Source organism: Papilio polytes, unplaced genomic scaffold (genome assembly GCF_000836215.1).
Source record: "Papilio polytes unplaced genomic scaffold, Ppol_1.0 DF820956.1, whole genome shotgun sequence".
In the NCBI taxonomy this organism is placed as follows: Eukaryota; Metazoa; Arthropoda; class Insecta; order Lepidoptera; family Papilionidae; genus Papilio; species Papilio polytes.
In genome coordinates, this window is record NW_013528248.1 from 1,664,021 (window position 1) to 1,690,562 (window position 26,542).

Genomic DNA, 26,542 nt, shown 5'->3' on the forward strand with positions numbered 1-26,542 from the left:
GCCGCGCCTCGCGCCCGGGGATGCGCGCGACCTCCTCGCGCGCAGGTACACGCCCGCACTGAACACATCCCTACTTCTTCGTCGTTTGTATGTTACCTTCTAACACTAAAAATCTTGTTATCGTTTTCAGAACGGACTTCAAGATGGAAGAAATAAAACGGTTGAAGCTTTAGCTACATGTAGTGCGACGCTGTGTACACATTACACATTATTAAAATTGTTTTAGTTAACATTTCTAATATAATATATCCGATTGTTATTATTTGTAACTTACAATAAACCTTTTTTAAAATTGAGTATTTTTTATTAAAATATATTGGAATAATTATTCGATCCGTATACCTCAAAGACATTTAAGAAATACTTTACATTTCTTAAAGATGAGGCATAGGAAACAATTTTTTCACCGGTACTTTCTCTGAAAGATATACTATACCAGTTGTCAAGTTTAGTACGCCACCTCGTGTCCTTTTATTGAATTGTAACAAAATATTTTACAAAATTATAATAAGCTCCATTTATGTTATAAACTAAACAGTGTTACAAAATGAAATATAAAGATTTAATAAAACATTATTTTATGACATCTAGTGGTAAAATTATTAAATTTAAATGTGGTTTAGGGGATCTACCAATAGATGGAGTTAATAAGATAATTTTGTTTAAACGTTAAGGTATCGATATCAATATTTTTAATCGTATCGTCGTATAAAATACTGACGATTTTTTTCGTTTTCACTTTAATTTTGTAACTTTAATATTTATATTTGGAAATCGTGAGGACATTCATTACATAATTAAAAAAAAATCGACATCGATGATAAATGTGCAAAAGTCGAATCGATGTTGTCTATGGTATGGGAGTACCGTTTAGAAAGGAAAGATTTTTATTGAAAGACACGTTCAGTCGACCTTTTTAGAGGCGTTTTTACTTGAGAAGAGAAGAACAGAGTGGCAAGTGAATTGCAGTATTTCTGGTACGTGTTGTTGAGTGCATAAAGTGTTAAGTATGGGGAATTCTATCGCTTTGGTTCTTGTGAAGGTGGTGGCAGGTATCGCGGTGTACACAGGCAAGGGGCTGTGGCTGTTGGCTCGGCTCGGGTTCGCGGCGACGGGTGTGGTGGCCGGCAGTGTGGCGGCGGCTGCCATGGCCGCCACCGGCAATGTGCCCTCGGGGAGCATTATCGCGAGAGCGACCTCGATGGCCATGCGGGGATAATTGTTATACATTGAAATCTAACCTTGTAATGTTATACTATTTATGGAAACGTAATAAATGAATTGAAAACTTGTTTATCTATTATACGGGATAATAGTATTTTATTATCCCGTTTTACTAATGATGGCCATGTAGCTTTTCTTCTTTTAAAAACCAAGCCAAGTCCAGGGTAAATAGTAATTTCCCTGTACACTTTGTAATTTCCAGTAAGTTCTGTCAACTGCCTCATCTCCAACGCAATCATTTCATTCATACCATTCATACATACCTTTTTTTTGGTAATATTTTTTCTATATAATACTGTAGGTGATTACGAACATAAAAGTTATTTAGTTTGGCAGTGATGAAGAATTATAAAAAAAACACTTTTTAACAGGTTTAGTAATTTAATTAAAATAAACAATAGCGTAAATAATGTAAATATAAAATGCGGTGTCCGACATCGAGATATTTCAGTAATTTATAAACATTTATTAAAAATAGATACTATATAATTCTATTTTGTCTGTATTTTTAATATCTTCAGTTTTAAGACTTTGTAAAATATAAAATATTGATGTTATGTCACAAATACTGTGCACAAGTATTTATTTAATAATATTTATATTTAAGGCACTGACAGTAACACAAAGTTATTTTGGCCTTGGCTACTGTAACATTGAGGACGAAAATCTTTGCATATTGATTATAACACAAATGGTCTCAAAAGCAAGATTAGATGTTTTTTAATTAAAAATGTTCAGAAGCAAATACAAAGATTATTTTAATAAAACTGGGAAATTATTTCCAAATTAAATAATTGGAATGGTTTCCATCAAAAAACAATTGTAGATTTTATGTGTTTTTGCAGTATGAAGCCATAAAGTTATTTGCAAAACCTTAACTTAAACAAAACTTAACTGTAAAGGTGGTTAAATACTTAAATTAAAACAAGTTAAGCTTAAACCAAATAAAAGGGTACCAAATTCAAATTCTAAAAGGCATTAAATTTAATCAGATTTTTTCATATTGCACTTGAGTGCATTTATGACTATAAAATGGTAAAATTCAAATAACTTCATTAGTCTTAACATGAGGCTACATAAAACTTGTCAAAATATGGTTATCCTTAAAACTAAATTGTCAAATATAAAGTGTACAGTGTAAATATAAAATAAATTATTTTTATGTAAATATTATCTGCATATACCTTACAATCAATCGAAATATAAGAAAATATGCAATAAGCTTATTAAAAACGTTAAGAAATTAATAAAATGCTTTAATGAATGTTACATTAATATAAAATTAATTTGTGCATTACTAAACCAGAAAAAACTCTAAAATAGGGTAAATATGATAATTTCAAAAACTTTCAACAATAGCCAGTGTCATGTCAATAATTCAGATCAAATACACAGTTGAGCAAACTAAATAAAAGTAAATTAATCTCTTTGGTTTAATTCAAACTATTTACTCAAATTCAGTAAAAAAATCAATCACCATAAAATAAAAGAGAGTTATAAAAAATATCAAAACCCCATTCTGATAACCCTGTAAATTATTTTAACATATTCATAGAGCCAAGTGTATGAGAAAAACTTCATTTGACCTTTTTCATACAACAATAAAATTGTCCTTTAATATTTCTCTTATTATTTATGTGAGAAACAATAATAACATCAAAAATAATCTTAACTTATTCTCAAAAATTCCAGATATTTACACATTTACAAAGAAAATGAATAACAATAATAATAGTAAATGTTAAGTACATGATTAAAAAACAGGTAGTTAAATAACAACAAACAAAGTTAATCTTAAAACAGTAAAAATGTAGTTATAACAAGTAAAAAGTGGAATATGTTATATTAATACTATTGAGGCAAAATAAAATATGAAATATATCATGTTGTCTAGATAATTACAAAATATAAAAATCCTTCATTAATTTTGGATGTCTTATAAATTGTTTTGTAGAGATTGTGTGTAAAAAATATTAACGCACTTCTTAAATGCATATCATAAACAAGAATCAATTGACATCAAAAAGTTTACGTACTAATATGTGGACATTAAAAAAAGTATAAAAACCTCTGTAAATACATTTCATTTTTAGACTTACATGTAACAGTAAACAGTGTGCATAAAAATGCTATGTGCAAGTTGCACCGAGATAATCTCAAACTTTGCTGGCTATGGTGAGTAGGGACGTGACTGTGGGGTGGGGAGCTAGTAGCCCTCCCTGGGCGGGGGCGTGTTGACGGCGGAGGTGGTCTGCTTGGAGACGACGCGCGTGCCCTGCGCCAGGCCGCCAGCCCGCACCGCGCGCCACTTCACGAACGCGTCCATCGCGTACGCCGCCGTCGCCACGAACCCGAAGAACTATCACCACATACATATTATAATACTATCTATCGACAATAACCTAAGTTGCTATCCTCCTATTATTATTATATTATTGCTGTAGTAAAGAGATACTTACGGCTGCAGCGGAGTGCGGCTTGTCCCTGACTGTGACGGCGAGGATGGCGGCGATCACGTACAGCAGGGTCCACAGCGAGCAGAACACAAACTCGATCTTGAGCCAGGGAATCTTATAGAACTTCTCTACGATGTGGAATAAGTAGAAGCCGAGGAGTATCCCGGTGAACCAGAAGGCCACCATTGAAATCCAACTAAAGTACGAGCCCTTGCTGGCGTTGTTGAGCCATGAGAATTGAATGCAGATGAAGCCAAGCAAACTGCATACCTACAAATTATTCAAATATAAGGATAGTGTTATCATTGCTGATGTCTTTCCGATTCGTTTTTTCCATAATTCATTCCTTGTGTACATTATGTACAAAAAAATGTTTTTTCTGCATTTAAGTAAAACTTGACTGACGAGATATCTTAAAAGCATGCAGTATTGTTGGTAATGTGAAGTGTTTCTCATGGTTAGAAACACAATAGAGAATTAATGAACTATGTATTCATTTGCGAGTTTAATGTGTTTACTTGAGAACCAAGTTACTACTTATAACAAACCATACAAAACTACACTATTGCATGACTTAACTGTATGGAGTGTCATTTGGTATGTGACAATATGAAACAATCTAATTTTTAATACTAAATTATTACAGTACTCACCACTTGCACTACTTTGAGTATACCAGGAATAGTCCTTATGTACAATGGGTCAAAGCGTATGTTAGTTTGTACGGTGGTACTGGAGGTGACCGTTGTTGTAGTGGTATGCTGTCCGGGGAATCCGACGTCTGCCATTGTTGATATCTACCTATTGTGAATTAAATTATACATAAATTATTATGGTAACAGAGAGGCTCAGACATTACCCTAAGTTACTTGACTGGGTTATCAAAAATGCTGGTCCACTGCAGAACTTCACACATATCTTTTAATTTCTTTCCTTATATAATTCCAGTTTAATCACAATGTTTACTTTCGAGGTAAATACATTGCGTAAAGGTAAATACATTTCTACATGGTAGGATTCAAAATAACAACCTGCACATTACAAGTCAAAAGCTTTACCACTGAGCTGTTTATGATCTGATAAATTTTATTTTCAAAATAAACTAGTAGAATTTATAATTTAATGAGTGTCCATGGATATGCAACTGTTAAGAACTTTGATTTCATACCACTTTACTATGCACAAGTTTGGTTTAAAATATACACTAAATTTTTATCATTATTCAAATAACATTTTATATATTGTCACTGTAAAAATGATTAATAAAAACTCAATTAGTAAATGACAATAACAATTTGATAAAGAAACAAGTCAAGATAGACTTGCAATGATATGCCGCACCTGTTATCTGATAAAATATTTCATAGAAATTGATTCTTTATTAATCACTGATTTCATTGTCTACTAAAATAAATTCACATTTAATAAATGCTAACTTTTTGTGCAAAATTCCATTTCTTTATATGAGGAAGACATTAAACAATTTTAGTGGGCGGATAACAATCTTCTTACCAACTTGCAAATTCTACATACATGATTTTTTTTTAGAATTTTTTGCCTAATAAACTTAGAAAAAATAAACAACAAACATAAGTAGAACCATTAACATTGTGTGCAATGAGCATGTGAAAGTTGTAGAACAAATATATTCTGTGAAAGTTTCGAAGCTTATATAAGGAAGAATTTCTATTTGATAAGGTTATGTTGACTAAGTTTATGCAAATAGATGTAATGTGGTTCTGTATCCTTGAAATTTAAATGTCACAGGTGAAGTTAACATCAAAATGAGGGAAAAATAACATTTAATTCATTCATAGGTGTATTGTTGTTAATAAATATCAAATCATTTAAAGTATCAAATTATACTTGAAAACGAGCTTTCTCATTTTGTTACTTATAATTATTGATTTTGTTGTGGCATTTAATTTATTTAATAAATATCTCATTAACTGCGCGGTCTTTCAAACTGTTAAAAATAATCAATAACTAATAGAACAGGACCAGGAAAGTTGTTAGTCATACACTAAAATAGCATTTATTGAGCAATAACTGGGTTCAATTTTGTTGTGAGATTGTGACAAAACTACTCACGTAGATCCGGTGCTGAACTGGTACACTTTTAGTTTAATTATATTCACTACACATTTAATTCCTATTACTGATTTTGCAATTCTTGTTTGAAATATAAAATTATTCTAAATACATTTATTATACCATCGCAAACGCAAAGTTATCAATCACATCCACCCACTTTGAGATGACAAATAAATCAATTCAAGTTAAAACGCCAAATGTCACAATATTTTAATTAACATTTTATCACTTCTACACATAAATCAAAGTAATAATATTAAAATATTTCATACGAAGAAAAAAATTCTATTAGAGTTGATAGGCTAAATAAATGAGCTATTCATAAATATTTTGCTTTCCAAAAATTAAACCCAAATTGTTGCAAACATGGTATTTGAACGGACATTCACAAACTCCAAACTACGCAAAGTACATTTTGACTGTTAAAAAATAATCACGGATTAATTTTAAAAAAAGCTTTTAACAATAATTTGATAATTACTTCGTAGTCTAATTTTGATGAGTAACAATATGCGGCATTTTATGCAAGAATTCATTTATTCTAGGTAGCCCTCAAATGGTTTGACTTCTGAATTTATATGGATGAAATTTACGAATTGACATTGACAGTTTGTTTTGTTTATTATGTCGTTCAAATACAAGTTATTCGAGAAAAAATCAGAGATTACTTTTGCTAATAATTGACGGCAAAGGTAATTAAATGATCAATTTATTGTACACTTTTTTAAATACAAACCTTTTGATAGATGAATGTGGAGTAACGTTTTTTTATTAATAAAATTCTATTTTAGTGAAAAGCGGTAACGAATAATTATCACTGTATAATGGATTGGTAAACAAACGAAGCTACCACACGATTTGTTATTCAAAAATATGAGTCATTGATGCATTTAGCACTTAAATGTGTACTTGATGTGTTCATAATTTAGTGTCAAGGAGAGACGTTAGCTGAAATGTGTTATCTGGCATCCTCAGTTATCTCCATGTAATGGTTGTAGATAGCATCAATACATAAAATATTTGTGGCTTTGCTGAAATCTGTACCGACTTGCCTTATTACGTAAGTATACAAATATTATATTTTTTCAGCTTTTGACATCCCATTAGATTTTTTTTATTAATGTATGTGTTCACTTACTGACAAGTTAGTTCACATTACATTACATTGTATATTGTTTTTATGCTTGTTGACATTGACATCACCATTATTTCAGATCTTAAAATGGCAGCATATCCAAACCAAACAAACAATCCCCCACAAACAATGGGTTCAACTAATACAGTTTTCCTTACTGAAACAAGATTTGACCCCTCATATATCAAAACACCTCCTGGGATAATGAAGATTGTAGTAATTGTGAGTTTCCTCTATTTAACCTATTATGATTATGTCCTCCAAGTATTCAGTAGTAGGGTTACTCAACTAAATTGATATTAATCAGCGCACAGTTCACATTTGTGGACCGTATTGTTGAACATACTCACAGATCAGTTCAATCAATTTGTACCTGCATAGAGGTAGGATTTGTGTGAGCTGCAAGTCACCAGACACTTCACAGCACATCAGTTGAGCTGTGAGTTGCTAATTAAGTTGTTGAACTGGTCCAGCTCAATGGGTCAAGACAGTGAGTTTTTCTGTTGCATTGGTTTGGACCTGATTTACATATGTCTTAGTATTCCGAGTTAGTGGGGAAAGTGTCAAGTGTATATTAGTATTAAAGATTGATGAAAATTATATTGTTTTCAGGTTTTAAATCTTCTTGGTTTTATCTGCATACAATCGTCAGCGTTTTGGAATAATGGTAGAGGTGTATACTTTAACATAGTGGCACAAGTTGGACTCTGGTTCTCGGGGATTCTCCTCCTGCTGTACCTGTTCCATATAGTGGAGAAATACCACAAGTTCAAGTGGCTGGTGATAGAAATGATTGTGTGTGGTGTTCTCGCATTCCTCTATCTAATTGCATCAACTATTGTGGTCGCTTTCGGATCAGCTGCATACTCTGCTGGTGGGGTAAGTAGATTTTTTAGTTTTGTAAGTTATTAAATGACTAAAGAATTGGGATATAAAATACTAGCTGTTGGTGGTGACTTCGCCCACGTGAAATATATCGCTGATAACATAGTTTTATAATAGTAAAAGAATTTTTGAAATCTGTCCAATCGTGTTTTGAGTTATTTCAATACATACAAAAATGTAAATCTTTCCTCTTTATAATAATAGTAAAGATGAAGAAGAGAAAATGTGATATTAAAAAATATCTTGTATATTGTGTGATATATTATTCACAAATGTATGAATAATCACATGTTATATACATTTTAAAGATAAAACGTCACTGAGTCTAATGGCAAAACCTATTAAATAAAATTATCTACATTTAATTAAAAGTCAAAGCATGTTAAAATGACTGCTATGTTTCCGAGAATCGTGACGGATTTTGTAACTGTTCCACATTATGGGAAGGATAATGTTTAAAAATAGCTCTTGCAATGTCGTCGCTGTTTTAATGTAGATTACTATAGTGTGATACAATGCAAGGACACATTGGCTGAGGTAGTATATTTATAATTATGTAAGAAGCTTCTGCCCGCGGAATAAAGTAACCTATGTGTTCTTCCAGACTTTACATTAAAGCTACATACAATTTTATCATTTTTAAGATATAGCTTTTGACAAACATAATCAACCTAAACTTACGTATTTATAATATTAGTAAGGTTAAAAAACTTTGGTTATACCGTTTATATTTGTCCAGTTCTTCGGTTACTTGGCGATGGTGGTATACGGTGGAGACGCGTTCCTCAAGATGCGTGCCTGGCGCGCCGGCGAGCTCGCGCAGGGCCAGCGCGTCATGACCAAGCAGACACACATCACCACACCGTCTGCACTGCCCTAGCACAGCACGGCACAGCACAGCACAGCACAGCGCAGCCCGGTGCTAACTCACCTCACTACATACCCTTACAAGTATAATCAATAGCTCAATTTGTACTTATTTTGAATTATGATGTGTTTCAAGTAGCGAAATGCCACATTTAGCTCATTGGCTCATATATTCATAGTACATCACATTGAGCTGCCAGTTTAGTGGTTGAGTCATAGCTCAACGGTTCAGAGCTGATTTTACAAACGTCCAATAAATTATGTGTCCAAAAATATGTTGCTATTAACAAAATAGGTGTATAGCATTGAAAGTGATCTATTTGTCCTAAACATTTATTAATATCGAAGCAGAGAGTTTTGTTGCACTAATTTAACTGTCGTTTTGTCATAGAATGCAACAACAAAATTATTTTGTGCATTCCAAAGCGTGTGACCAGAGTTAAAGGGTTTTTGATCGTTCCGCTTCATTGTACACGACGTTTCAGACTTAAATGCATATTACGAGTTAATTCTGCATAGATTGATCAGAGCTTGCAGGGGCCAAGGTATTCCGAGACTAATAAACAAAATACATTGTATTTACCATTTGATAGCAGATTTTTTGGCACTTTAATGTACTTTTCTTGTTTAGTATTTGATACGATCATTATTTTTGTAATTACCATTTTAATTGTAAGTTCAAATAAACCTATATAAATGTGTATTTTTAACATAATAATAAAGGTCATCGTTTTCTCTTATCGATCTCGATAATCTTATTACAATGACTCGGTGAGACGAAGCGAGTCGACTGTATGGTTACCTCTCGCTCGCACATAAGCTTAAGTTTTTGTCATAAATTATTTAATTGGTAATGAACTTTAAATTATCAAAAAAAAAAATACAAGGATATAGAATTAAAAAATATTCGTAATTATTTTGTACAAATACCCAGAGGTATAATGTCCAAAGAACGTACGAAGAAAAAATAATTTATTGGCATTAACAGTAAAATAGTCTGTTGTGAAATTAATAGCTCATGAGAGTAGTATTTTATAAAAGTGAATAATTTTTTAATATACCTATCTATCAGATTATAAGAACCGCACTACATTAAATCGAGTACTTAAAACATTTTTCAGTTATTTTTCTAGTCTATAAGCATACAATTTATTAATAATTTTTTTTATAATGTTTTTAGATTTTGGCTTTAAGTTGGATTTAGTTACAATTATCGCTAGTGATTTATCCTCAATATTTAAATGCTCTGGTGCTACTAAGGTTCATATGTACTGAATATCAACACAATATTTTTATATAAATAGCTTTGTAAATAGTATTTAAGCATTACATGTAAAATTCTATAAGCACTTTGAGACATTTTGTACGTCAGCCTATTGCTCCGTCCGTGTGCCAACACTGCTCACGCTTGTGCCAAAACTTATTCTGTAATACGCTTATTAAACTTGTAAGTACTTAAAAGTGTTAATACACACATATTTTCACAATTTCTATAGTTTTAACATGACAGTACATTTTTATTGATTCAAAAGAAACTTTTGAGTTTAATGTCAATGAAATAATTTACGGAAGGCTTGTATTAAAAAATAAACATTGTACCCACCGCACTTCACTAATATCACAAATTGTTGAAACTTGTATTGAAGCAATATTACTTAAGCTTTGTATTTATTACAATTTTTTTTAATCACTTATAAAGTATTTAACTCGAATGTAGGCTGTTTAACAAGCCAAATTGTTTGTAGATATTTATTTTACTCTAAGAATAAACGCCATGGAATATCTTAAGAAATGGTTTTATTTAAATAAATTCACTACTAATGAAGATACCATAGACAATTCTCTACATTTTAATTAAACCTTATTACGGAAATGGTCAATATCCGTTACTTTAATGACCTAAAGAAAAATCTTTTTAAATGTTGAAGATCTTTATTAACAATAGTGTTACTTGGCACAAGAGTGTCATATAACATTTTTTAATATTGTCGTAATAGAATAAAGCTTACAGTAAAAACAAAAACTTAATTGAATCTTAATTAAAACAATAATAATATATAACCATGTTACAAAATGCGTAGTGTTTTAAAATGCTTCAAAAATTAAGTAAGAATCATGAAACTATGCTTCCAATCCTTTGATTCAAAAAATATATATTTTATATCAAACCTAAGTTAAATAAACTAGAAAAATATGATATTGTCTTTTAAAAGCATTAAAATGCTAGTGTATGCTTCAATTACAAGAAGCTTTAAACTGAGACATTACGAAATTGTCACATAAAAATATAGTCTTTTTCTTAGTTTTGTTAAGGCACAATACATAAGACACATTTTTGTGCGTCATATAACACCTACAATATATTGTGGCATTTTATATTTGCTCAGTTACACTGATTAAAATACATATACTTACACATATCCTAAAACAAACTGTCTATAAGTACTTAGTACTATAAGGTACAAAAGTTGTGCTTATTACATAAAGTTAATACATAAATCATAAAATAAGTAATTATTCTGTTACCATTTTTAAGTAGATCCCATAATACTGATATAAGAGATATTTTAACAATATAAATGGCACAAAGATTGCCATTTCGTTAACAAAGACTAAACAACAAATGCAATAATGTCAAACAACCAAAGAGTTTGTCTAAGTATAGTTGTTATGGATATGAGCAAAAACTTGAAAACAATAGGCTGTGGGTTAACTTAACTGTAAGTATAACTTAGTCTAAATAAAACTAATTGTAAGGTTGATGGGGGATTACTGCGGAGGCAGGCCTCGCTTCCACGACCTGTACTTCAGGTAGCTGTCATATCCATATGCTATGATCGCACACAGACCAAAGAACTGCAAAGTAATTTGTATTTCAAAGAAAATTTTGCTAAAAAATCTGCATACATAAACAATCTTTGTTGTAAACAGTTCACAGGAATCATTTAAATTTTAAAACAATCAAGATAATGCCCCTAAATACACAGATCTGTGGTGAAAGTATCGGTTTAGAAGTACAGTAGAACCTTGATAAGTTACAGTCCAAGGGAAACACAGAACATTCTAAGTTATAGAGGTTTGAGTTATCAAGGTACTATATGAAGAAAAACTTACCCCAACAGCATATCCATTCTCTCCAACAGTAGTTGCAATAATTGATAATACAATATAAGTGAGTACAACAACACCGCAATAGAAAAATTCAAACTTCATCCACGGCAGGCGGTCATATTTCTCCACAAAGTGGAACATATACATGCAGAATAGAAACAGTGTGATGATGTTGGCCACCCAGTACAGTATGTTGTAGAAGATTGACGATAACCAAGCCCATGATACTTTTAAACATATGAAACCTATTAGGTTGCATAACTGGAAAAAAATACATTGTTATGATTATTTAAATTCACAAATTTACAATGTTTGTAAGATTAGCACAGAAAGGCTTTGAACTATGAACATCTCTTAAAATCAATTAAATTAAATACTTGATTTGCTAGTTATATGCACAAATGTTTAAGCCAATATACCAGTTGTACTATTTTCAGTATTCCAGGCAGTGTCTTCACATATCCTTTATCAAATCTTAAAACTTTCTGCGACGGCGGTGCAGGGTTCGGATCCTGCTGTACTTGGTTGGCATAACCGTCAAACATTGTATTCACACAATAAACCTTATACCTGGATAAAATTTACACTGATTAATTTATGTACATCCTATCGTTTGATCTAAGATTCATGCTTTAGTTATATTAATTTTAACCCCAGAATCTTGACGCAAACGTAAATACGAGCTATCATTAAAATTGTAAGCTTTTTAGGCATCAAATTTTACGTGTAAATTTATAAATGTAAAATAGACCTTTAGATTTACCTGAATAAAAAAGTTAAAACTGAAAGCTGAAAGGAAAAATTAAAAAAATAAAGTAACAAATCAAAACTCAATCACAAACTGAAACAAACCATAAACAAGCCTTATTGACAATGATGTAACAGATAGTAAAAGGAATTTAAATTATGAGTCTGTGTCTGTTTGTCTATACTCTCCATTTTAGTTACTCAGACTTATATAAATGGACAGGCTACAAGACGTTTTATTTAATTTAATGTCCATTTTATTTTTGCCGTTTTGGTGCTGACAGCCGCGGCTAGTTTGGAGGTAGTAGGATGAAAACTAACACTAGAAATAGAATTAAATGTCATTAACATCAACGGTCACGTATAAGTCGAAAGGCAAAAGCTATCATGTCCTAGCAAAGATATACCCGTTTATACATATCAGTGAAAATTATCAATTGTCAGTGTCTGTTGTGTCAAAGTGTCAAATTGTCAGAATAATTTTTGAATGTCGCTCGATAAGAAATTCTTGCGGGTTTAGTTATTCAATTTGTTCATCATATTTCCATGATGGAGTAATCATTGGTATAGGTGATGAACATTATCATTCTAATCAGAGCACTAGTGTCGCCGGATAAAGATTAAGGTTATCTCTCATTGTTAAAAATCGGGCACTGGTAATAATTGTAAACAAGTTGGTCGCTTGAAGAATTTAGCGCATATAGTTTTCGCATGTGATGGGAGATAGAGACTGGAGACCGTTTATTTATGGCGGCTTGGCCTCGATCGTGGCGGAGTTTGGTGAGTTATGTTACAATTGTTTAGTACGAAAATAACCTCATTACTATGTCCTGTAATTATATCTTTGCAATTATTCTTATGGAAATTGCTTTAATATTTTAGTTGTTATAATTAAACTCAAAACATACACTTTCAATAAGTAATGCTCTGTAAATTAACAACTAAATAGATGTGAATATGACATTGTGGTAACAATTTTTTTTTAGGTACGTTTCCAATTGACACAACAAAAACCCGTCTTCAGATCCAGGGTCAGAAGATAGACCCGCGCCATGTGGAGCTGCGCTACACGGGCATGGTGGACTGTTTTGTGAAGACTTCTCGCCAGGAAGGAGTTAAGGCATTGTACTGTGGGTAAGACATTTAACACATCGGACAAAAAAATCTGATCTCCAATACCTTAATTCTTCATTCTGTTTGGTTGTACTTATTTTTTTTTTGTTTTAATTTTAATTAATTATAAACAAGAGTTATAAAAATGCTAGCTCTCTAATGCATTGCACACACTTAAAAAAGACTTGGTAGTAGCCTACAGCCATTTTTTATTTTTTTTAATCCAATTTATAGTTTTAACGACTAAAAATGGAATACCAACATGTGTGCCTCAAGCTAGTCTGGTATGTACAAATAATGTGCAGATAAAGTAAAAACAATAACAATATTGTGCATTAGAGAACATTATCTTATCACAATAGTAGATTCTTCATACGCTGGCCATTGACAACTGCGTCTCATGATAATGCTACTTATTACGTCATATGTTTGTGCACTTCTATTGCAAAGCAAAATTGCTTCATCCTATAAAAAGCCAACTAATTACTTAGTACAATTTTTTTTTAATGATTTTTAAAAATTATTCTTGAATTTATTTGAGGTTTAATGTCTTTTAATCTCCATTCAATTTGTTTTACATTCTTATTAAAAATGAGATAGTTCTTCCACACAAAGAGTATGTAAATCTTTTAGATAATATATACACATAGTAATTTCGCGCCATAATTACAGACATATGGAATTTATGATAAAAGGCTTAAGAATAATCCAATAATGTGATAAGGCAGATTAGGAATACATGAACAAATTGTCATCCTAGGATTCTGATTCTAGAATCAGAGAATCAAAGTGATAATTCATGATATTAAAAAGTTGTCTGTTTAAGAATATTCTAGAAATCTTTTAGTATACAATTGTACAAGTATAGGTATTAATGTCTATTCATCATTTAACTCAATTGTTGCTCGATTCGTACTAGGCACCAGGCAGTACGCATAATTACATCTAACCTTGACTAAATATAAGGGTTTGTTCTCACGAAAGCCTGCAATACGGTATTGTTACTTGGTATATAATTTTGTTTTCGGGTGATTTTAATGGCATTTATATAGATGATAGAATGGAACGTTAGTGTCGATGCGCGTGCAGGATATGGCCGGCGGTGCTGCGGCAGGCGACGTACGGCACGATCAAGTTCGGCACGTACTACTCGCTGAAGGCGGCGCTGGGCGCGCGGCGCGCGGACGGCGGCGCGGCCGAGCACCTGCCCACCAACACGCTGTGCGCCGCGCTCGCCGGCGGACTCTCCAGCGCCATCGCCAACCCCACTGACGTCCTCAAAGTCCGCATGCAGGTCGCCCTCGCCGTACGGAGAAGCGAGTCACGGTACCGGCCGAGCGAGTCACGTACTCAAGAGAGTGGTGGTGCAGGTGGGCGACGAGAAGCGCAACCTGGTGCGGTGCTTCGTGTCGATCTACCGCGCGGAGGGGTACGCGGGGCTGTGGCGCGGCGTGGGGCCGACGTCGCAGCGCGCGGCGCTGATCGCGGCGGTGGAGCTGCCCGTGTACGACGCGTGCAAGCGCCGCCTGCAGCCCGCGCTCGGCGACGCGCCGCTCAACCACCTCGCCTCCAGCCTGCTGGCCAGCCTCGGCAGCGCCGTCGCCAGCACGCCGCTCGACGTCGTGCGGGTAACGAACGCCACCTGATACGATTCCGACATCATTTCTTGTCTAATATGTACGTTAAATATTTCAGACGCGGCTAATGAACCAAAGAAACGTGAAAGACTCGCGGGAGCCGACGCACAGGATCTACCGCGGCACCGTCGACTGCTTCGTTCAGGTGAGCACAGCCGGCTCTGTGAGACGTACAGACGTGGTCGTGTGTTAATGTCGCGGCCGTGCAGACGGTGCGCAACGAGGGTCCGCTGGCGCTGTACAAGGGGTTCGTGCCGACGTGGCTGCGCATGGGGCCCTGGAACATCATCTTCTTCCTCACGTACGAGCAGCTGAAGCAGTTCTACTGAGGCTACGAGCTATCAGGTAGGCGGTGAAACTTAATACATTGCAGCTAATAAAAGTGTTGTGACCAAATGAGGACTGATGAATTTTGTTCCAGATGACAGCGCTCGTTGTGACGTCATCGTTGCGTTGCTTTATTCGTATAGAAATTGCACATCGTTTGATATTTATTATACACTTCTATGGTAGTCATTTAAGCATTATAATGAGATTTTGTTGTGTATAGAGCTGACAGTTCTGACAGATGTGTCATTTGTTGTAGGACGAGTGAACATTGTAGAAGGGTGAGATACGCGCCTGTCGATACATGTAGGAAATTTATATCACCTTTTTGCATGCTTAGGATAATTAGTGAAATTTATCTTGATGTGAAGAAAACGTTTGTAACAAAGTAATTTTTTGTCTCACTTTGACATCATTTATATTCGTATGTTGAGGTACATAGTACCGCCTCTGCCAGGTCAGTGCGCTCACTGGCTGCGGCTGTTTCTTAGTAAGTAGGGATGTCGCGCCGCAATACCTTTTGACAACTCCACTGTTTACTTGCGTGTTAGTTGAAAATTATTTCGAATAAATCATACAAGTACATATTTTCTTTATAATAAACATTTATCGCAATTTTCTTATTCAGCAACTGCTTGCATTTCTTCTATTGCTTTTGTTTGCATTTCTGGTTTACAATTTTTTATTTTCGATTCCAAAATAATTGAATATTAGTCAAAAAACAAACATTTCATCACATGAGTAGTGATTAGTTGGCCAGCTTTTGGAAAACCGATTCGATACAATGTTAAATGTAGAGATTTTGTGTTCCCATTTAACATAGAATTAAATGTGCCCCTTATTTGTAAGTAGTACTTTTGTTAATAGACAATTAGGCAATCAATCTAAGTACTAATACTCGAGTACAGTTACCTGTGGTTGACTTGGCACCCCAACTCAAACTTGGACAACTCAATTCCTGGTACTGAAGATTTTTGGTAGCCACTAATTAAATATAATGAATTAACAAAAACACGACATAACTTTATCTGAAAAACGCTAAAATTAGGAATCGACACTTCCCTGATTTTTCTACATTTGATCTTTTATGTTTACTTTGTGAAGGTTCCTTTTATAATAAAGTTAAAGTATGTAGATGTAAGTGATTGTGTTCAGAACACGCTAACTTATTGTGTAAGTATGTATGTGTATATATTAAGTAGGTACAAAGAATCAGCCAAAATATTCCTGGAATAAAGATTTACAATGTTAAACATAGTTTTATTTTAACCCTCACAGATGGTAAGTAACTGTAGCTCAAACAAATTATGAATAAAAATTAATAACTAAATAGTAATCCTCATGAACTTGAGAACACAAGTTTAGGATCTAGGGATTCGAACCTTAAATGATCAGTAGTGGGGTCGCTTACAATTATCAAAATTCTTACAATATCTTGATGGAGACACTGATCTGTGTAACTGGATAGGCCATTACTTAAAAAATGATAACTTTTGCATCTTTCCGACATTAACGTGCCTGATGTTACTAGTTAGAAATCCTGTCCATCGTTACCAACTGCGACCCTTAGCGTTAAAATACCAAAAATCAAATAGGCAAAAAATACCAGTTGGAGAATTTTTCGCGAACACTTCAAAGAGGTTATTAAGAATAATTAAAAGAACAAAATGTAATGCGGTTTGACAAGATGACGTAGTGTCAACCATCACTGTCATGTCCCACCACAACCTGGTTTATATGAAAATATTTGATGCTCAAGTAATAACTTTACAAACACTAGTATTATGAGTAGCTGTCGGAGAAGAATTTAAATTAAATAATGGAGGGAAAGCTATCGGAGTGCGAGGCGATGGCGCAAGATGGCGGGCTGTGTGTGTGCAAGGGCGGCCCCACGCTCGAGATACTGAAGGAGGTGCAGAGAGCCTACGAGCAGAGGATAGAGCTGCTCAACAAGAATGGCGGCAAAAATAAACTGCAAGTAAGGGGACATTCAAATGCAATAGTGTTTATAATACTTATGCTTACATTACTGGACTAAAGTTTATTATAAATGAAGGATAATTGCCTCATTAATGAGGTAAAGATAAAGGCCTTTTTTTAAACCATGAAACCACATAATATTTGGTGATGTAACTACGTGGTTTTGTCGTGATTTCAAATGCAACACAATTGGCTTGAGGGGCTGATGTGGCTTTGCTAAGAACGCTTGGTTTGCAGAAGGAGCTGCAGCTGCTGCGGGCGTGGGTGAGCGACTTGGTGGAGCAGAACAGTCTGCTGGCGCGCGCCGTCGAGGAGATGGAGGCAGACATCTCCGCCAGGATGGTGATGGAGCGCCGGCGGACATCAGAGGTACTTTATATCAAACATAATGAAGACGAATACCTGTTTTTTATATTCATGTTTTGCGTTTTTTTCTACTCCTCGTAATTCGATATAAAAGTGATCGTAAATGTAATGTGTTTTTGGGAAAAATGATTTTAATATTTAGAATGTAATTTGTGAACCGCGTATGCGATATACCGACTCGAGGGCTCGCTGGAAGGTGGGGGCGGGGTGTGATGTGGTCGTTGTGGCACATGTGGGCGCGTGTGGGCGCGTGTTGCAGCGCGAGAGCTCGCTGGTGGCGGAGGTGGGCGCGCTGCGGCGGCGGCTGGAGCGCAAGGAGGCGGACGTGCGCGGGCTGCTGGAGCTGCTGCGGCGGCTGCGGGACTACGACCGCCGCGATATACACGATATACGCTTCTATGACGTCACCGAACGAGATATATTTGGATGCACCGGGTGAGACCGCTAATCACCCGTTACACTAAAAAGTAATTGCTAATAGGACATGTTGTGTCAGTGAGACAACTGTTAAAGCCACATAATTTGATTACTGAGGGTCCTCAAATGCCTTTTTATAAATAATGTTTACACGCACTGAGGTAATTTTCCATTTTCCAGACAAACAGACATGGAGAACGAAGACAACAAGCATGGTAGAAAAGAAGCAGAGAAACAAACATTAAATCGATGACAAGAAGAATTTTATCATTTACTAAATATACTTTATACATTGTAATATTTTATATCGTTTACAACTTTACATTTTATTTATATTAATATACATGTTTTTTCGTAAACCTTGTTTATTATTGCTCGTATTCATCTTACCTAGCTTAAGAACTTACACTTAGGACAGTCTTCATCCCCAAATACTATTTTCCACCTTTCGAGTAATTCAGACTTACAAAGAACTCGTATACCTAAAAAATTACACAATTGTTAGTCTGATTTGCAGTGACATTAATACTTTTATAACTTATTTATGTTCAATCTGTTATCCAGCTCGAGGGATCAGTTCAAATTCAGGAATGTAGTTGACACGATAACTTAAAGTTAATTAAAATCAAGAATAATTGTTGCAGTGGGATCCCAAGAAAGGAGTTCGCGACAAAATAAATGAATTAAAACTCCTCAACGATACGTTGCAGAAAGAAAACTACACGAAAGAGAGGTAATGATTTTTTTAACGACGGATATTGTTTGGATTCTGTACAATTTTACTCACTCTGTCTCAATTACAGGGAAATAAGAAAACTGTCTACCGATATCCAGCAGTGCGAGCACACTATCGCCGCACTCAAAAAAGAAATTGCAATAAGCAGGTAAACATTTTTGTAAAATTAGCTAGAATCTGGCATGTCTGTTGTGTTCAAAAATATTTTTGCTTTTAGAACTGTGCCTACCAAAGACGAGGAAGTTATGACCGAAGTCAGCTCTCCTATTGCGCAGGTAAAATCATCAAAACCTATACGATATTAATAAAAATAAAGTTTAAATTTTGCAACACACTAATGACGCTGTAAAAATAAAACAAAAAAAAATTACTGGTCCCAATGTTTAAAAATCGTAAATATATATGCGTGGAAATTCTACCATATGATGAAATCGCGATTTATTGAAGTTTTTTTGTGCATATTCTGTTTGTGCAACGTGTTGTGTGGTCGGTGTAGTGCGAGGACATAGTGCCGGAGCAGGACTACGGCGGGGGGTGGCCGGCGCGCCCGCAGACCCCGCACGCGGCGCACGCCGCGCACCCCGCGCACCCCCCGCCGCACGCCCCGCACGCGCCCCTCGCGCACCTCGACCTCAGCCACAAGGTAGGTGCCGCTCTACATTTATATTACAGCTTGTATTGCAACTAGAGTAGAGTGCCGCGTGTTGAGTGTGGTGTGTGGTGTGGAGTGTGGTGTGGAGTGGGTAGTAACTTGGCGCGCGCGTGTGCGCAGTGGAGCGAGGAGAGCGTGCGCGCGGTGCGCAAGCAAAACGTGGAGCTGAAGGAGGAGGTGCGCGCGGTGAGCCAGCTGTGCGGCGCGCTGTACGAGCAGCGGCACGCCGCGCAGTTGCGCCTGCAGTTCAAGGACGACATCATCCGCGAGATGCGCCGCCAGCTGCGCCAGGCCAAGGCCAAGGTGAGGACCCGCCCATGCCTCATTTCCTTACATACAAGAATAAAACCCTATTACTAGTAGATGCCTACACCTAGCCTGAACATCGGCTGGTAACGCCCATGCGGCTAGTAGTCGTGGCGGGCCAAGTCGTGTGTGGTCGCTTAGTAGAAATTCGGTCTATAAATATTTAATTGCCTTTCCTTTTGCACAGTCGATTGTAATTTTACACAGAATCACAATGTTGATTGTAATAGTGCGTGTTGTGTGACAGCGCGGCGATTGTTTGCAGCTGGAGGGGAGTAAGTGCGGGAAGGGCGCGCAGAAGCCGCTGTCTGCGGAGCGCGAGGACGGCAGCGGCGCGGCGGGGGCGGGGGCGGGGGCGGGGGCGGGCTGCGTGCGGCGCCAGCCCCGCCGCAGCCGGCACGACATCGAGTGGGAGTGTCACAGCCACGACGCCTCGCCCGACGACACTGACTCCATCAAAGTCGACTGACACGTTCTTGACCATTAGTTGAATGTCAATACAATTACACTGAATATGTATTAGGTTGCAGCGTCATTAGTGTGTTCTTTTAATAAGTTTTTATACAGTTTTTGTAATGTATTAAACTACCTCATTGTTAATAAATATGATTTATGATTTTCAATTGCGCTTTTTCTTTCATACAAACCTTGATTACTACCTCAATATAGCGTTATTTAATGCACGATCTTAATACGATCAGAAGTTAAATTGGCATAATGCTGATGAGATCTAGATTAGCATATATAATATGTTAGAATTTCTGGAACATATAATCATCAATACAAGATACTGCTAGTGTTCAGTTCATAATTTTCTAACTAAATCAGATCACATTTGGATCAATTTGGTTGATTAACATATTCTAACTGAAGATACCATTACAATTGTTACAGGAGGAAGACCCTCGTGTCCGGCGGGTGTGTCGTGCGCGGCGCGGGGCGGGGTGCGGGGCGGGGCCGGCCACGTCCACGCCCAACACCAGCCGCGACCTCACCTCAGCCCCCGCCCCCGCTGAACTCTCGCTCGTAGAACCTGTGTGTGTAAACTACCTTCTTCTTTAATATAAAAAACAAAACAAAACTAAAGAATATAAAAAATCTAAGCTCATTGAAAAAAAGGGAAGTTTATGATTCGCATTTTAATATTATTTTTTATTAATGCTCTTTTATATAGAATATAGGTTGTTCTCCTCAGTTCTTATATCAAAAACAACATTTACAGCTTACGGATGAGTCTATACCCATCTTGGATGATTCCTCGACATCGGCAGAGCTCGCCAAGAGTACGGATAAAAGGAGAGGCAGCCCCACGTTCCAGAGGAAAGAGTCCTTAAAGGTTACTGAGAAGTTGTGCAAATGCGAGCGTAACGTTAACCGCAAGGGTAAGAAGACCCGCACAAGTATGAGCTTCAATGGGTGAGCAATTTTTACAGCTGTTATATGCAAAGGTCTGATGTAATGTAAGCTTTTGCTAATAAAAACTTTTGTTTGTATTTTAGAGAAGAAAAGCGAAAAGGGAAAGATGCAAGTTCAGCTTCTGACGTAAGTAATAAAAAATAATCTGGTATTTTACATCATAATGTACCAAAATAACTAAGCTCGAGGGCTCCCTCAGCCTCGACTCGGGCCGATACTTCGTTATTATTACCGGATTGGAAAGTGACATTACTGTAACCCGTCTCTATACGCAACAATGTTTATTTGGTGCTTAGTTACATTTTTAACATTGTTAGCTGAAATAAATCAATGTAAATCTTGTTTTTAAAAATAATGTAACTGAATTTTGATCCCAGTCGTCAGCGGGTCTCGCATTAGAGTCCCCGGGCGCGTCTGCCGGCGGGCCGGGGGCGGCGTGGCGCTCGCTGTGTATCTGTGGACCTAAAAAAACATCAAATGTTCCTTCCAATCAGTGCGTACATTTCTTATTTCTATATAGTTGATACTGCAGGTAAAATAAGGCTCACTTTTCGCCAACGTCCATACCACGTTGAACACACCGGTTCTCGTCCGATCACCGAAGTTAAGCAACGTCGGGCGCGGTCAGTACTTGGATGGGTGACCGCCTGGGAACACCGCGTGATGTTGGCTTTTTGATGTTTTTCTCAACATTTTGTAGACTTATAAAGTTTATTGTAATTTGATTTTTCTAAGCGTCGTTTTATTATGTTTTATTAAGGAACCCTAAGGATTCTGCAGTGGTTTCCAAAAGTCCTGCTGAGGTTAAGGAGGGCGCTAGTGAGCAGAACAGCAAGCGATGTGTCAAAACGTGCCATACGTCAGACTCATTGCTTGTCATAGAGATGGCCAAGTTATGTCTGTGTAATAGTGCACAAGATGAAAACAAACATAAACAAACGAATACACAAGAGTTAGTGATTTGTTTTGCATCACATATTTCCTCATATTAATAAAAGTTAGAATTTAATTTAAACCTTTCGTATAGCAGTGACAAGGAGACAAAGTCGAATCGAGACAACAATCAAGCGATTCAGGTTTAACACATTTAATTTTGACATCGCCTTAATTGTTTTGTGTTTGACAAGAACTAATTTTAGTTTTTAAATACTTGATTAGTTATCCCCGACACCAGTGGTTATCTTCGACCGCGGGAAGGGAAAGTGTGGTCCGAATTGTCGTAGACGGGAGACCTTACTTGTGATCGAGCCAGCCGCGCGCTGTCGCTGCACTTTGGATAAGGACAAATATAATGATGGAAAACGAAGCAACAGCTTTGATAGGTGTGTTACTATTTTCCGTACGATTCTATAAGCACTTAGATTTATAATGTCCCCGTTAGCCCGGAACACTATAGGCATCGTCAATAGGTAAGGTAAGCTAGGTCTGAGGGGATCAGCTACCATTAACATGAATTAATTTTTATATTTTTCAATAGTCTAGAGAGGCAGCTGCTCCCTCCCCCCAGCCCTTAGCGTCTTCCATACCCAGGACCGATATTTATAACGATTTATGTGGCAATTCTACACTCAGAATTGGACGACTGCATAAAATAACACTATTAACCTAAATAAAACTACATTTAAATACATTTAGAAGACAAAATACGACGAGAATTTGTAATATAAAAATAGTATAGATAATTTGTGTCATAAACAGTAGGATCAACGCTCGAGTGCTCGTTTGTTTGCTGTGCGAGACGTCGGAGATGTTTGCAGCATCTTTTGTGAGATTTATTTCACATTCAGATACAGATGAAATCTAAATATGCTTTCTTCAAACTTAATACAATACAATCGTAGTATACACTTTTTGACCGACTTTCCAAAAGAAGGAGGTACTCAATTCGTCTGTATGTTTTTTTTATTTTTGTGACAAATATTTACTATCATTTACAGACATGGAAAACCCGAGAATACACAAGACAACGTTACCGACGTAAGATTGTTTAATAGTTGTTTTTTTAAGCTTGTAACTAGATAATGGTAATACGCCAGTAGTGTAATGGTTAAGAGAACGGACATCTCAACCTGGCAATGGGTTCGAATTCTGTTTCAAAGTTACACCATATCCTAAACAAGCCTGGTGCTAAGAAATAATGTTTATTTTCTGAAATGATCTACTGTTATTTTTAATTTAAAAATACATGATTTTCTTAAATATAGACATGTACATTCGACAGAAACCTTCCAAAGCTAAGAGCAAAGATGCAAAGGTTCACAGCAAAGATTTAAAAGAAATGAATGCGGATGAAAAGAAAAAAGTTAAAAACGCAGCTTCGGTTGGGTTAGTTGGAGTTTGTCATTTTTATTTACACTGTATCGATGTTTTTAGGGTTCATTGGAAACCGGCGCTTCGGTACACATCACACCACAGTCAGAATGAATTCCTTTTCTTTTTGAATAGACGAATTTCTTTCTTTCTATCTATGTTAATGTCATATAATTTTTACAGTGACGAGAAGAAACAGACCAAGACTCAAATCGGACTAAATGTAAGTGACTCATATGAAAAGAGGTACTATTGCTTAGTAATGTTTTTTTAATCGTAACATCATTACTGCTAGATTAGTCTTGTAATGAATGGTTTCCGTAAGTTAATTTTTGTAATTTTCATTTATTCGACATGTTTTATCCAAGACTCGTTGTAATTTGAACTAACAATGACTAACTAGACATTTGATCGCATTTTATACGTACTATATTATAGTTAAATTGCCATATTTATGTGTCAAAAGATCGAGTTGGCAACATTTCAAGTTGTAAAACTAAATAGTAAAGTTTTTGGTTGCATTTTCGTTCCGTGTACAGTCAGCAGATAAAATAATTTTTTAATAGATAACTGTTATGTTGAAAAATAATACATTTTAAATATTTTTAAAACATAGTTCAATTCGAAACTTTTACAAGCAATTGGTACAAGTTATGAGCTAGGCAAAAGGTGTTTTTGTCATAAATGCCACAACAAGACACGCCTACGGAAAGCTAAACTGTCTAGCAACTAGATTGGATACAAATTGAAGATTTTTCTTATGTTATAATATGCAAACATTTGCCACATAATTTGCGGACTGTGTCGGCAACATGAATGGCTTGCGGTGTCGCAAGCTTGGCGACGACGCGATGTCGCGCCAGAGCGCCGGAAGTGTCACCCTGGTCCGAAGCGACACGTATTTTTATATCCGTTGCGTGTAGCCCTTCTATCCGATCACATTTCAAAGAATACCTATTGTGAAAAAATGCTTACCAGCGATTCTAATCGAACAGAGTTTTTATTTGCATTATTTTCAAGATCTAAAATTAAATTAGGATAAATAAAGTTAACAAAATTCCAAATAAGTTTCAATGAATGCTTTATTTATAGCCGGAGCGTTGACCTGTCCGGCCTGTGATCAGATCGCGTGTGGCCCTCAGCCTCAGCACGCGAGCCATCAGCCACAAACAAAACAAACAAAACCACGTGTCAGATAAATTTAACAGTTTAATGTTTAATTTGACATGTTAGAAAATAAAAAAAATAGCCTTATAAGTGGGGTTGTATTGGTGGCAAATATCTCATGGAAATATAATTTAGTGAGGTTGTGTGATCGAAATATTTATAATGCTTTTAACTAACTTAAAGACAAACATTTTAATTACTACGTGCATCAATAACCATCTTGTACTAAAATTAGATTTCAAGTGATTCCAAGATGATTGACTAGTTAAATACGGCATCGCTGTTAAAAATGTTTATATTTGTTAGTTGTCGGGCGTCATATTCACCAGGTTAGGGGGAGATGGGAATAAAGCGCAAGTGGGGCAGCGACCGCTTCCGACGGACTTCCAAAATAATTTGTGCATCTAAATATACCGCGCTGCAGCGACTGCGCGACGCGACGCGACGCGACGCTACGCGAACACGCGCTGCACTTTATCATAGCCCGTCACGGCGCACGACGCGCGTGCTAACAGATAAATACAGATTATAAATACAAAGTGCATTTGCGCGCGGAATTTAATTTATATGTAATTAAAAAAAATATGAAATTAGTGTTTATGTTGGAAATTGAAGAATAACATTTGTTAAGTTTTTAATTAGAGTTTTATAATTAAACTTTGTTGTCAGTAGCATAAATTGTTGTTTGTTGTGCGATAAAATTGCATCAAAATGATGTTTAATGGTCTGTTGGTGTGCGGAGACTCAGATACGAGCGATTTTGCCAAAGTAAGTACATATAGATTAAGCTTTTTTATACATTGATGTTGTTTACTTTGTTTATACTTACGACACTTATTTACTAAAGTATAACACACGTCTTCCAGTGATATTTGACGCCTGTAGAAACAGTCAGCCTCAGACATTTGATACAGTTTTATTCTACTCTTCAGCTTAGGGAGATACAACATATCGTGTGACATCGCCACCGCGTTTTGTGGCATCTCTTTCGATACATTTTTAATTGAATACGAAGTTTTATTTAATTAGTTGTACTTATACTGAAATAGATTTTGCAAGATAAGTCTAGTTTAAGTTATCATAAAAATTTATTAGTGTTTTTTAAAACAGTAAATCCAACGGCCAGTAGACTGGTTTACAAAACTTGTAAAAAAGATTAAAAGTAAAACTATGCTCTAAATAAATATTCAGCGTTAAACGGAAACACACTTTTTGTTCCATTCTGTTTTCACTTTCACAACAGGAAGTGGCAGTCAGTTGATTGACTTGACTGTTCTGAAAATATGCTGATATTTCAAAGGAGATGGCATAGACCGTGTTAATTACTATTTTAAAGTTATGACACCGCACATCGACATAAAGGACTGTTAATTGCAAACTAATTCTAATTTAGCAAGTAGATATATTTTACAGGTAGATGTTACCAGTAATATTAACACAGACTTACCGAAGTCTACTATTCAACTGTACGTTTTTTGACCGACTTCCCAAAAGAAGGAGGTACTCAATTCGTCTGTATGTTTTTTTTTTTTATTTTTTTTTTTTATGTGTGTTACGGCATAACTCCGCCGCTAGTGGACCGATTTTGATAATTCA

General features: G+C 35.8%; 5 protein-coding genes across 9 annotated transcripts in view; 3 read left to right on the plus strand and 2 right to left on the minus strand.

Moving 5' to 3' along the window:
• Window positions 1-3,131: 3,131 nt before the first annotated feature.
• LOC106109978 (CKLF-like MARVEL transmembrane domain-containing protein 4) lies at window positions 3,132-5,948 on the minus strand. Of its 3 annotated transcripts, none has more exons than XM_013291645.1 (4): window positions 5,772-5,948; window positions 4,334-4,477; window positions 3,684-3,950; window positions 3,132-3,583 (listed from the first exon to the last, which is right to left on the minus strand). In XM_013291645.1, exons 2-4 carry the CDS (start codon window positions 4,466-4,468, stop codon window positions 3,431-3,433), a joined length of 555 nt encoding a protein of 184 aa, XP_013147099.1. In that variant the 5' UTR covers window positions 4,469-4,477; window positions 5,772-5,948; the 3' UTR covers window positions 3,132-3,430. The 3 variants fall into 3 exon arrangements, with proteins under 3 accessions (XP_013147099.1, XP_013147098.1, XP_013147100.1); XM_013291644.1 differs by having other exon boundaries at window positions 4,334-4,481; window positions 5,772-5,947; XM_013291646.1 differs by lacking the exon at window positions 5,772-5,948 and adding an exon at window positions 4,712-4,868 and having other exon boundaries at window positions 4,334-4,481.
• A 415-nt stretch (window positions 5,949-6,363) lies between these two features.
• LOC106110045 (CKLF-like MARVEL transmembrane domain-containing protein 4) lies at window positions 6,364-9,784 on the plus strand. The gene is made up of 5 exons (XM_013291730.1): window positions 6,364-6,466; window positions 6,566-6,834; window positions 6,989-7,131; window positions 7,522-7,788; window positions 8,534-9,784. Exons 3-5 carry the CDS (start codon window positions 6,997-6,999, stop codon window positions 8,672-8,674), a joined length of 543 nt encoding a protein of 180 aa, XP_013147184.1. The 5' UTR covers window positions 6,364-6,466; window positions 6,566-6,834; window positions 6,989-6,996; the 3' UTR covers window positions 8,675-9,784.
• A 1,185-nt stretch (window positions 9,785-10,969) lies between these two features.
• On the minus strand, window positions 10,970-12,628 carry LOC106109977 (proteolipid protein 2-like). 2 transcript variants are annotated; one of them, XM_013291643.1, is made up of 4 exons: window positions 12,536-12,628; window positions 12,192-12,342; window positions 11,776-12,033; window positions 10,970-11,517 (listed from the first exon to the last, which is right to left on the minus strand). In XM_013291643.1, exons 2-4 carry the CDS (start codon window positions 12,315-12,317, stop codon window positions 11,431-11,433), a joined length of 471 nt encoding a protein of 156 aa, XP_013147097.1. In that variant the 5' UTR covers window positions 12,318-12,342; window positions 12,536-12,628; the 3' UTR covers window positions 10,970-11,430. The 2 variants fall into 2 exon arrangements, with proteins under 2 accessions (XP_013147097.1, XP_013147096.1); XM_013291642.1 differs by lacking the exon at window positions 12,536-12,628 and adding an exon at window positions 12,425-12,477.
• Window positions 12,629-12,825: 197 nt separating this feature from the next.
• LOC106110026 (kidney mitochondrial carrier protein 1) lies at window positions 12,826-16,849 on the plus strand. Of its 2 annotated transcripts, XM_013291707.1 has the most exons (7): window positions 12,831-13,299; window positions 13,506-13,653; window positions 14,722-14,926; window positions 15,003-15,260; window positions 15,328-15,414; window positions 15,479-15,614; window positions 15,691-16,849. In XM_013291707.1, exons 1-6 carry the CDS (start codon window positions 13,236-13,238, stop codon window positions 15,596-15,598), a joined length of 882 nt encoding a protein of 293 aa, XP_013147161.1. In that variant the 5' UTR covers window positions 12,831-13,235; the 3' UTR covers window positions 15,599-15,614; window positions 15,691-16,849. The 2 variants fall into 2 exon arrangements, with proteins under 2 accessions (XP_013147159.1, XP_013147161.1); XM_013291705.1 differs by having other exon boundaries at window positions 12,826-13,299; window positions 14,722-15,260.
• A 344-nt stretch (window positions 16,850-17,193) lies between these two features.
• Window positions 17,194-26,542, plus strand: part of LOC106109955 (axoneme-associated protein mst101(2)-like) — a 14,233-nt gene continuing 4,884 nt past the window's right edge. The window contains exons 1-15 of the mRNA XM_013291613.1: window positions 17,194-17,574; window positions 17,814-17,945; window positions 19,004-19,092; window positions 19,163-19,243; window positions 19,313-19,370; window positions 20,948-21,088; window positions 21,276-21,469; window positions 21,553-21,595; window positions 21,847-21,962; window positions 22,230-22,421; window positions 22,500-22,545; window positions 22,628-22,791; window positions 23,407-23,446; window positions 23,691-23,794; window positions 23,963-24,002. Coding sequence (XP_013147067.1) covers window positions 17,416-17,574; window positions 17,814-17,945; window positions 19,004-19,092; window positions 19,163-19,243; window positions 19,313-19,370; window positions 20,948-21,088; window positions 21,276-21,469; window positions 21,553-21,595; window positions 21,847-21,962; window positions 22,230-22,421; window positions 22,500-22,545; window positions 22,628-22,791; window positions 23,407-23,446; window positions 23,691-23,794; window positions 23,963-24,002 — 1,599 coding nt within the window. The 5' untranslated portion in view covers window positions 17,194-17,415. The remainder of the gene's footprint in view (window positions 17,575-17,813; window positions 17,946-19,003; window positions 19,093-19,162; window positions 19,244-19,312; window positions 19,371-20,947; window positions 21,089-21,275; window positions 21,470-21,552; window positions 21,596-21,846; window positions 21,963-22,229; window positions 22,422-22,499; window positions 22,546-22,627; window positions 22,792-23,406; window positions 23,447-23,690; window positions 23,795-23,962; window positions 24,003-26,542) is intronic.

What these genes read in the sequence shown, in the direction of transcription:
- LOC106109978 (XM_013291645.1), bottom strand. Translation starts at nt 4,468, where the DNA reads ATGGCAGACGTCGGATTCCCCGGACAGCATACCACTACAACAACGGTC. An exon ending in TACTCAAAGTAGTGCAAGTG is followed by an intron (nt 3,951 to 4,333) that starts GTGAGTACTGTA and finishes AATAATTTGTAG; the next exon opens with GTATGCAGTTTGCTTGGCTT. An exon ending in AGCCGCACTCCGCTGCAGCC is followed by an intron (nt 3,584 to 3,683) that starts GTAAGTATCTCT and finishes ATGTGGTGATAG; the next exon opens with TTCTTCGGGTTCGTGGCGAC.
- LOC106110045 (XM_013291730.1), top strand. Translation starts at nt 6,997, where the DNA reads ATGGCAGCATATCCAAACCAAACAAACAATCCCCCACAAACAATGGGT. An exon ending in TAATGAAGATTGTAGTAATT is followed by an intron (nt 7,132 to 7,521) that starts GTGAGTTTCCTC and finishes TATTGTTTTCAG; the next exon opens with GTTTTAAATCTTCTTGGTTT. An exon ending in CTGCATACTCTGCTGGTGGG is followed by an intron (nt 7,789 to 8,533) that starts GTAAGTAGATTT and finishes ATATTTGTCCAG; the next exon opens with TTCTTCGGTTACTTGGCGAT.
- LOC106109977 (XM_013291642.1), bottom strand. Translation starts at nt 12,462, where the DNA reads ATGATAGCTCGTATTTACGTTTGCGTCAAGATTCTGGG. An exon ending in GTTTGCGTCAAGATTCTGGG is followed by an intron (nt 12,343 to 12,424) that starts GTTAAAATTAAT and finishes AATTTTATCCAG; the next exon opens with GTATAAGGTTTATTGTGTGA. An exon ending in TACTGAAAATAGTACAACTG is followed by an intron (nt 12,034 to 12,191) that starts GTATATTGGCTT and finishes ATTTTTTTCCAG; the next exon opens with TTATGCAACCTAATAGGTTT.
- LOC106110026 (XM_013291705.1), top strand. Translation starts at nt 13,236, where the DNA reads ATGGGAGATAGAGACTGGAGACCGTTTATTTATGGCGGCTTGGCCTCG. An exon ending in CTCGATCGTGGCGGAGTTTG is followed by an intron (nt 13,300 to 13,505) that starts GTGAGTTATGTT and finishes ATTTTTTTTTAG; the next exon opens with GTACGTTTCCAATTGACACA. An exon ending in GTTAAGGCATTGTACTGTGG is followed by an intron (nt 13,654 to 14,721) that starts GTAAGACATTTA and finishes ATGCGCGTGCAG; the next exon opens with GATATGGCCGGCGGTGCTGC.